The sequence below is a fragment of the Salmo trutta genome, unplaced genomic scaffold (genome assembly GCF_901001165.1).
Source record: "Salmo trutta unplaced genomic scaffold, fSalTru1.1, whole genome shotgun sequence".
Classification (NCBI taxonomy): domain Eukaryota; kingdom Metazoa; phylum Chordata; class Actinopteri; order Salmoniformes; family Salmonidae; genus Salmo; species Salmo trutta.
Window position 1 is genome coordinate 530,013 of NW_021822308.1, and position 10,039 is coordinate 540,051.

At 46.0% G+C, this 10,039-nt stretch overlaps 1 protein-coding gene across 1 annotated transcript; it reads right to left on the bottom strand.

Annotated features, from left to right (window-relative positions):
* Window positions 1–79: 79 nt before the first annotated feature.
* On the bottom strand, window positions 80–7,501 carry LOC115181680 (golgin subfamily A member 7B-like). The gene is made up of 5 exons (XM_029743511.1): window positions 7,375–7,501; window positions 5,286–5,411; window positions 4,909–5,061; window positions 1,788–1,889; window positions 80–1,363 (listed from the first exon to the last, which is right to left on the bottom strand). The coding sequence occupies exons 1-5, from the start codon at window positions 7,384–7,386 to the stop codon at window positions 1,280–1,282; spliced, it is 477 nt and encodes a 158-aa protein (XP_029599371.1). The 5' UTR covers window positions 7,387–7,501; the 3' UTR covers window positions 80–1,279.
* Between the last annotated feature and the right edge of the window lie 2,538 nt (window positions 7,502–10,039).

A 10,039-nucleotide genomic window follows, 5' to 3' on the forward strand; every position in this document is an offset into this window, starting at 1 on the left:
TGACATGGAACTCAAAGCCAGTGTTGCCCAGTGCGTATTTTCCTTGACAGTGAAAAAGAATGACATTCATGTTAAAATGGAGCGATGGAAGAGCAGTAGTTATTTATTAAAGTTCTTCTGATCGTGAGTATCAAACAACAAGCATTATGAAGGTTCCAGTTCTCTACTTTTGCATAAACATGTCCCAGATTAAAATAAAAAGGTAGACACTTCACATCAGGAAATAATTACATTTTGGCAGTTTATGGTTCTTTGGAGGAGGGTTTGTGTAGCAAAAAAGGAAGGAGTGTTTGTGCGCGTGCAGGAAGAATTGTTCATTACTTTATTTTACAGGGTCCTGGTGCAAGCTTTTGTTCCAGACCAGCACTAAAAGACCAGGATTGAAGAACACTATGTTAAAGGATGCTACATAGTCTATACAGGTAGCTGTGTATTTGCATAATCATGATGTAGGAGAGCTGGTGGTTCAGCACTGAAGACAAGAGGTTAGCTGGGTTGTGGAGTGTTTGATGCCAAGCTGCATTATGACACTGACCAGTGGAAGGTACCAGAGCCATTTATAGAGGCTAAAATATATGTCTCTGGATGGAACTAGCTACATTCATCTGTTTGCTAGCAGGCCTATTCACAAGACACCAAACGGCAGAAAACAAACAAACAGTAGAGGGACTACCTGAAGCTTGTCCAATAAGAACTGTTTTCCCTGGTTAAAACGTTTTACTATGATGTGCACTAATGAATACAGGCAGGCAGGTAGGTGTGTAGTAGTCCATCACGGTTCCATGTCAACTGACACCCTATTCCCTATCTTGTACACTACTATCCTCCATACAGTGCACTACTTTTAACCAGCGGCCAAACTAGTGCACTATAGGAGGACTTGTGTCCCAAATGGCTCCCTATTCCCAATATAGTGTCTTTTTTTTTACTAGGGCCCAAAAAAGCTGCCATTTGGGATGTAATCAAAATGCTATTTTAAATCATCAGTATTTCCAACGTTGATAGATTCGGCTTGATCTGCTCCGGTCCATGTGGTTCAGTTGCGATCGAATGTTCGGTCGGTTAGCTCAAGTTTGTTACGGTCAGGGCCATTGTGGTTGCGGTAGGTGAGGCATACCCAATCCACCAAGCACTGCTGTTGGAGTGGTTCTCTAAGGGACCAGGGTTGTAGAGCTCCAGGGATCAGGGGGGTAGATGTGCCGTGGAGCCAGTCACCGAACACCGCGGTTGGGTGTAGTGTTCCAGGGACCGGGGGGGTGAGGAGGTGACATGTACCCGGTCACCGAGCACTGCTGCCGGACGTAGAGCTGGAGCCTGAGCAGGAGCCACTGGAGCCTCGGTCCTCATAGATAGAGATCTCTATCTGGACAGGATGGGGTTAAAGGAAGGAACACACTCCGATAGGGAGGGTCTATAGCCAGGGGCTGGGTCTATAGCCAGGGGCTGGGTCTATAGCCATGGGCTGGGTCTATAGCCAGGGGCTGGGTCTATAGCCAGGGGCTGGGTCTATAGCCAGGGGCTGGGTCTATAGCCAGGGGCTGGGTCTATAGCCAGGGGCTGGGTCTATCCAATACACACACTGTACAAGATCCTTATTCTTGGGAGCCCACATGTGTACTGTTGACTCATCTCTCTCGCTCCATCTCTTTCTCCCTCTCTTTAAATCTCCATACATGTGTACTGTTCACTCTCTCTCTGTCTATATTGTTTTTCTTCATCTCTGTCTTTATGTTTTTCTTGATCTCTCTCTCTCACACACAGAGCATCAGTAGTATCTGTAAGGATACGACCCTCATGCCCCTCTCGATGGGGTCAGTGATGAGTAGACCTCGGGGGGCGTAGATCTTCTCATTCTGCTCCTGGATGTACCTGCCTATCTTCTTCAACACCTGGGGGGATTGAGAAAGAGGGGGGAGGAAAGGGGGAGAGAACAGAAAGAGGCAGGGAGAGAAATAAATAACAAAAGAGGGGGATAGTATGACAGAAAGTAAGGAACATACACTACCATTCAAAAGTTTGGGGTCACTTAGAAATGTCCTTGTTTTTGAAAGAAAAACATTTTTTTTTTGTCCATTAAAATAACATCAAATTGATCAGAAATACAGTGTAGATATTGTTAATGTTGTAAATGACTATTGTAGCTGGAAACGGCTGATTTTTAATGGAATATCTACAGAGGCGTACAGAGGCCCATTATCAGCAACCATCACTCCTGTGTTCCAATGGCACGTTGTGTTAGCTAATCGAAGTTTATCATTTTAAAAGGCTAATTGATCATTAGAAAACCTTTTTGCAATTATGTTAGCACAGCTGAAAACGGTTCTGATTAAAGAAGCAATAAAACTGGCCTTTAGACAAGTTGAGTATCTGGAGCATCAGCATTTGTGGGTTCAATTACAGGCTCAAAATGGGCAGAAACAAAGAACTTCCTTCTGAAACTTGTCAGTCTATTCTTGTTCTGAGAAATGACGGCTATTCCATGCAAGAAATTGCCAAGAAACTGAAGATCTCGTACAGCGCCGTGTACTACTCCCTTCACAGAACAGTGCAAACTGGCTCTAACCAGAATAGAAAGAGGAGTGGGAGGCCCCGGTGCACAGCTGAGCAAGAGGAGGGTACAGTCGTGGCCAAAAGTTTTGAGAATGGCACAAATATACATTTTCACAAAGTCTGCCGCCTCAGTTTGTATGATGGCAATTTGCATATACTCCAGAATATTATGAAGAGTGATCAGATGAATTGCAATTAATTGCAAAGTCACTCTTTGCCATGCAAATGAACTGAATGCCCCCCCCCAAAACATTTCCACTGCATTTCAGCCCTGCCACAAAAGGACCAGCTGACATTATGTCAGCGATTCTCTCGTTAACACAGGTGTGAGTGTTGACGAGGACAAGGCTGGAGACCACTCTGTCATGCTGATTGAGTTCGAATAACAGACTGGGAGCTTCAAAAGGAGGGTGGTTCTTGGAATCATTGTTTTTCCTCTGTCAACCATGGTTACCTGCAAGGAAACACGTGCCATCATCATTGCTTTGCACAAAAAGGGCTTCACAGGCAAGGATATTGCTGCCAGTAAGATTGCATCTAAATCAACCATTTATCGGATCATCAAGAACTTCAAGGAGAGCGGTTCAATTGTTGTGAAGAAGGCTTCAGGGCGCCCAAGAAAGTCCAGCAAGCGCCAGGACCATCTCCTAAAGCTGATTCAGCTGCGGGATCGGGGCACCACCAGTACAGAGCTTGCTCAGGAAGGGCAGCAGGCAGGTGTGAGTGCATCTGCACGCACAGTGAGGCAAAGACTTTTGGAGGATGGCCTGGTGTCAAGAAGGGTAGCAAAGAAGCCACTTCTCTCCAGGAAAAACATCAGGGACAGACTGATATTCTGCAAAAGGTATAGGGATTGGACTGCTGAGGACTGGGGTAAAGTCATTTTCTCTGATGAATCCCCTTTCCGATTGTTTGGGGCATCCGGAAAAAAGCTTGTCCGGAGAAGACAAGGTGAGCGCTACCGTGTCATGCCAACAGTAAAGCATCCTGAGACCATTCATGTGTGGGGTTGCTTCTCAGCCAAGGGAGTGGGCTCACTCACAATTTTGCCTAAGAACACAGCTATGAATAAAGAATGGTACCAACACATCCTCCGAGAGCAACTTCTCCCAACCATTCAGGAACAGTTTGGTGACGAACAATGCCTTTTCCAGCATGATGGAGCACCTTGCCATAAGGCAAAAGTGATAACTAAGTGGCTCAGGGAACAAAACATCGATATTTTGGGTCCAGGGCCAGGAAACTCCCCAGACCTTAATCCCATTGAGAACTTGTGGTCAATCCTCAAGAGACGGGTGGACAAACAAAAACCCACAAATTCTGACAAACTCCAAGCATTGATTATGCAAGAATGGGCTGCCATCAGTCAGGATGTGGCCCAGAAGTTAATTAACAGCATGCCAGGGCGGATTGCAGAGGTCTTGAAAAAGAAGGGTCAACACTGCAAATATTGACTCTTTACATCAACTTCATGTAATTGTCAATAAAAGCCTTTGACACGTATGAAATGCTTGTAATTATACTTCAGTATTCCATAGTAACATTCCAAAAATATCTAAAGACACTGAGGCAGCAGACTTTGTGAAAATTTATATTTGTGTCATTCTCAAAACTTTTGGCCACGACTGTACATTAGAGTGTCTAGTTTGAGAAACAGACACCTCACAAGTCCTCTTCTGGCAGCTTCATTAAATATTACCCGCAAAACACCAGTCTCAACGTCAACAGTGAAGAGGCGACTCCGGGATGCTGGCCTTCTAGGCAGAGTTCCTCTGTCCAGTGTCTGTGTTCTTTTGCCCATCTTAATCTTTTCTTTTTATTGGCCAATCTGAGATATGGCTTTTTCTTTGCAACTCTGCCTAGAAGGCCAGACCCCTGGAGTCGCCCCTTCACTGTTGACGTTGAGACTGGGGTTTTGGGCCTCAGGTTCTACTATGTGGTTCTACTGTGGTCGTAATGTTTCTACTGTGTGGTTCTTCTGTGTTCATAATGTGTTTCTATTGTGTGGTTTTACTGTGGTGTTCTACTGTAGTGTCCTAGTGTGGTTTTCTACTATGTGGTTCTAGTGTGGTGGTTCTACTGTGTGGTTCTGGTGTGTGGTTCTAGTGTGTGGTTCTACTGTGTTCGTAATGTGTTTCTATTGTGTGGTTCTACTGTGGTGTTCTACTGTAGTGTTCTAGTGTGGTTTTCTACTATGTGGTTCTAGTGTGGTGTTCTACTATGTGGTTCTAGTGTGTGGTTCTAGTGTGTGGTTCTACTGTGTTTATATTGTGGTCTTACTGAAGTTCTACTGTGTTTATATTGTGGTCTTACTGAAGTTCTACTGTGTTTATATTGTGGTGGTTTAGCCCGTCTCACCTTCTCATAGCGTGTCTCCATACAGAGGAAGATGAGGTAGGCTGTAGCGCAGGCCAGACATCCCTCCAGGTAGGACTGGCCTCCCATCTTCTCTGCCTCCGCATAGTAGATATTCAACCTCTTCACTGTGTCCTCAAACAACGGCCGCTCAATCTGACAGAGACACACTCAATTAGCTGTCTTTTCAGCCATTAGTGTGTGTGTGTGTGTGTGTGTGTGTGTGTGTGTGTGTGTGTGTGGTGTGTGTGTGTGTGGTGTGTGTGTGTGTGTGGTGTGTGTGTGTGTGTGTGTGTGTGTGTGTGTGTGTGTGTGTGTGTGTGTGTGTGTGTGTGTGTGTGTGTGTGTGTGTGTGTGTGTGTGTGTGTTAGACTACCCACCCTGCTCTCCAGCTCAGAAGGGAACTTGGTCTGGAAGCGGCAGGTGGTCCCTTCACTGTAATCTCTCTGCAGGAACACCTTGTTGGCCAGAGATGCACTGTGCCTCAACTCTTGGAGGTTGTGGAACTACAGGACACAAACACACATGCGAGCGAGCGTGCGCACACACACCCACCCACCCATATTTGGGGAGAGAGAGAGGAGAGAGAAAGGGGTGTGAGGAAGAGAGGGGGGGCGAGAGAGAGATTGTGGATAGAATTCTAATATGGATGAACTTTCTGGTTCTGAGGAAGCAGTGTGTATGACTCACCATGAGAATAAAACTAAACTGCTCATTCGCTCTCTCTCTCACACACACATCCTCTCTGTTCAAGAGGTAATGTATACAAACAGTGGCTGATGTAGTCTTGAGAGGTATACGATGATAGAGGAGAGGTGTTCAATCAAAGTCTGTCTGGCGGTCCGTTGGATCACGGCCCAGACACAGACACACTATCTCTCCTCTCTCACTAACTGGTCTTCTCTCTCTGTAGCTCTCTCCTTTCTTCTCTCCCTTCCCCCTCTCTCTTCTCTCTCTGTAGCTCTCTCCTTTCTTTTCTCCCTTCCCCCTCTCTTCTCTCTCTCTCCTTTCTTTTCTCCCTTCCCCCTCTCTCTTCTCTCTCTGTAGCTCTCTCCTTTCTTCTCTCCCTTCCCCTCTCTCTTCTCTCTCTGTAGCTCTCTCCTTTCTTCTCTCCCTTCCCCCTCTCTCTTCTCTCTCTGTAGCTCTCTCCTTTCTTCTCTCCCTTCCCCCTCTCTCTTCTCTCTCTGTAGCTCTCCCCTGCTCTCCCTTCCCCTCTTCTCTCTCTCTCCTTTCTTCTCTCCCTTCCCCTCTCTCTTCTCTCTCTCCTTTCTTCTCTCTCCCTCCTCTCACTCCTCTCTCTGTAGCTTTTTGTCTACCTCTCTCTCTCTCTCTCTCTCTCTCTCTCTCTCCGGACCATGCACACTCTTACAGCAGCCGGATCATGGAATTGAGCCAAGAGAAGAAGGCCCAACATCACAGAACAGCTCACAACAAATCAATCTCTGTTAGAACAGGGTTAGAAGGCTCAATAGGCCAACGATGGCACCAAATGGTCGTTTCCCCCCCATAAAGAAGCTCGATGTCCATAGTTGTGGACTTAGGCGTGGGGGAGGTGTGTAGACCAGTCTAGTTTCTTGCTTTGGGAAACTAGTTTAGGCTGTTATGGTTCGTCAAGCTTGTTTCCCCAATGTGTCGCTGAATGAAAGGCAATAAAAAAGGCAGTTGGACCGAATAACGGAAATGAAAAGATCCGTCTAAATGCGGAGATTTTCTCTCCTTGACCTCAATGGGTTGCTGTCCACGGTGCTGATATCTCTTTAAAAGGTTTCAGCACTAGCACGGGCCAGCCTGCCTATACCGGATTAACGGCGGAACACTAGAGACAAAAAAATAAGAGCTCTGCTTTCACCAAAACAGCTTAACGGAGCGAGGATTGCTTGTTTATCCCGGTTCTCGTGCACAAGTTGTAGCATAGCCTGCCCTGGAAATGCTGTTTGTGCTACAAAGATAATTCCTCTAACTAACCTCTATTCAGGCACGTAGCCTTCCTACACCTTTAATATGGCAATATAATGATATAGGGATTATATGATATTCACATACCATGTCGGTCAGGGTGACCGAAGAACTGTTAAAATGACAAGGCTTCCATTTCTAATCAAAGCAGACGATTTATTTGCCCAAATGAACCTGCCTGCCTGACCCGTTTGAGCAAATGTTATATTCGAAATTAACTTTTTATACGTAAATAAACAACTGTTGTGTTGATTTCTATCGTTGCTGGGTAACAGAGATTGAAATGATTGTATGCTACACAATCCTTAAATGATTGTATGCTACACAATCCGTTCTACCATAGGGCTAACCTTGCTGTTACTGACAAAGCCATTCAAACGGTTCAGAATATAGGTTACAACTCTCTCCACAAGGCTACCTGCTCATATGAAAGACAATATAACCATATGCCCATAGAGGTAAAGGGAAAGACATAGGCTAAATAAGAGGATAGATTATTCTATTCATTCTCACCTCTGTCGCCATGTTTCCATCTGACGGCGTAAGGCTACTAGGACGAGTCCCGGAGCTCCAAGCGCTTTACTGGGACACGGGGACGGGTTGGAGGGCGGGAGGAAGAGACTGAGGGGGAGGAGAGGAGGATGAGAGGACTGGTAGGGTGGGGCAGACAGCGGCGGGGGTTGGGATGACCTCACACGAGGGGGTAGGGCGCGGGGCGTGGTCTATATATCATTGCGTAGCACTAGTGTACAGTCGTGGCCAAAGGTTTTGAGAATGACACAAATATTAATTTCCACAACGTTTGCTGCTTCAGTGTCTTTAGATATTTTTGTCAGATGTTACTATGGAATACTGAAGTATAATTACAAGCATTTCATAAGTGTTAAAGGCTTTTATTGACAATTACATGAAGTTGATGCAAAGAGTCAATATTTGCAGTGTTGACCCTTCTTTTTCAAGACCTCTGCAATCCGCCCTGGCATGCTGCCAATTAACTTCTGGGCCACATCCTGACTGATGGCAGCCCATTCTTGCATAATCAATGCTTGGAGATTGTCAGAATTTGTGGGGTTTTGTTTGTCCACCCGTCTCTTGAGGATTGACCACAAGTTCTCAATGGGATTAAGGTCTGGGGAGTTTCCTGGCCATGGACCCAAAATATCGATGTTTTGTTCCCCGAGCCACTTAGTTATCACTTTTGCCTTATGGCAAGGTGCTCCATCATGCTGGAAAAGGCATTGTTCGTCACCAAACTGTTCCTGGATGGTTGGGAGAAGTTGCTCTCGGAGGATGTGTTGGTACCATTCTTTATTCATGGCTGTGTTCTTAGGCAAAATTGTGAGTGAGCCCACTCCCTTGGCTGAGAAGCAACCCCACACATGAATAGTCTCAGGATGCTTTACTGTTGGCATGACACAGGACTGATGGTAGCGCTCACTTTGTCTTCTCCGGACAAGCTTTTTTCCGGATGCCCCAAACAATCGGAAAGGGGATTCATCAGAGAAAATGACTTTACCCCAGTCCTCAGCAGTCCAATCCCTATACCTTTTGCAGAATATCAGTCTGTCCCTGATGTTTTTCCTGGAGAGAAGTGGCTTCTTTGCTGCCCTTCTTGACACCAGGCCATCCTCCAAAAGTCTTTGCCTCACTGTGCGTGCAGATGCACTCACACCTGCCTGCTGCCATTCCTGAGCAAGCTCTGTACTGGTGGTGCCCCGATCCCGCAGCTGAATCAACTTTAGGAGATGGTCCTGGCACTTGCTGGACTTTCTTGGGCGCCTTGAAGCCTTCTTCACAACAATTGAACCGCTCTCCTTGAAGTTCTTGATGATCCAATAAATGGTTGATTTAGGTGCAATCTTACTGGCAGCAATATCCTTGCCTGTGAAGCCCTTTTTGTGCAAAGCAATGATGACGGCACGTGTTTCCTTGCAGGTACCCATGGTTGACAGAGGAAGAATAATGATTCCAAGAACCACCCTCCTTTTGAAGCTTCCAGTCTGTCATTCGAACTCAATCAGCATGACAGAGTGATCTCCAGCCTTGTCCTCGTCAACACTCACACCTGTGTTAACGAGAGAATCACTGACATGTCAGCTGGTCCTTTTGTGGCAGGGCTGAAATGCAGTGGAAATGTTTTGGGGGGATTCAGTTCATTTGCATGGCAAAGAGGGACTTTGCAATTAATTGCAATTCATCTGATCACTCTTCATAACATTCTGGAGTATATGCCAATTGCCATCATACAAACTGAGGCAGCAGACTTTGTGAAAATTAATATTTGTGTCATTCAAAACTTTTGGCTACAACTGTACATTCCTCTCCTTGTTTCTTTTCCTTCTGGTGATACAAACTGACTTCAGGAGATAGGAAAGGTGGAAAAAATATGGAGGAAGACAGGTTAAAGTAAGGAAGACAAAGTAAGGAAAGGAGACAAGGAATGTAAGGAAGCTACTTCAGACTATTGAGATTCACCCTGGGTTGTGAGGAGAGGATTGGAGAGGAACCTGGAGCCTTCTGGCATGTGGTGGATCTGGGTTGTGAGGAGAGGATTGGAGAGGAACCTGGAGCCTTCTGGCATGTGGTGGATTTGGGTTGTGAGGAGAGGATTGGAGAGGAACCTGGAGCCTTCTGGCATGTGGTGGATTTGGGTTGTGAGGAGAGGAACCTGGAGCCTTCTGGCATGTGGTGGATTTGGGTTGTGAGGAGAGGAGAGGAACCTGGAGCCTTCTAGCATGTGGTGGATTTGGGTTGAGTAGTGACCATAGAGTTAGATAGAGGACTCTAGTGCCCAAAAGCCTGCTTTACCATGGGCAGCGCCATTGAGGACCATTCTGAAGTAGTCAACTGGGTGTGACTTCCTATGGGTTAAGGAAGGATCACGAGTCCATCCAGGTCACCACAAGGGATCAGCCAATGAATTATACTCCTGAGCAAGCACTCCATAACGGCAGGTGGCAGTAAATCACCAACCTTGGCTTTATATCTGTTCAAACAACACAATGCAAGTGGCAGTGTGCACCCTTTCAGTTTGTTTACCAACTCATAGAAGTAGTAGATGAAGAATGGACTACTTCAAAATGGAGATGACCTCGATGGCGCTGCTTAGCTCTCACAGACGCCATAATGGGACAGATACAATGTCTACCTAAGTCTACGGTGCCCTGCACCAAACCTG

What these genes read in the sequence shown, in the direction of transcription:
- LOC115181680 (XM_029743511.1), bottom strand. An exon ending in TGGAGACACGCTATGAGAAG is followed by an intron (nt 1,890 to 4,908) that starts GTGAGACGGGCT and finishes CAATCCCCCCAG; the next exon opens with GTGTTGAAGAAGATAGGCAG. An exon ending in TCGAGAGGGGCATGAGGGTC is followed by an intron (nt 1,364 to 1,787) that starts GTATCCTTACAG and finishes CATCCTGTCCAG; the next exon opens with ATAGAGATCTCTATCTATGA.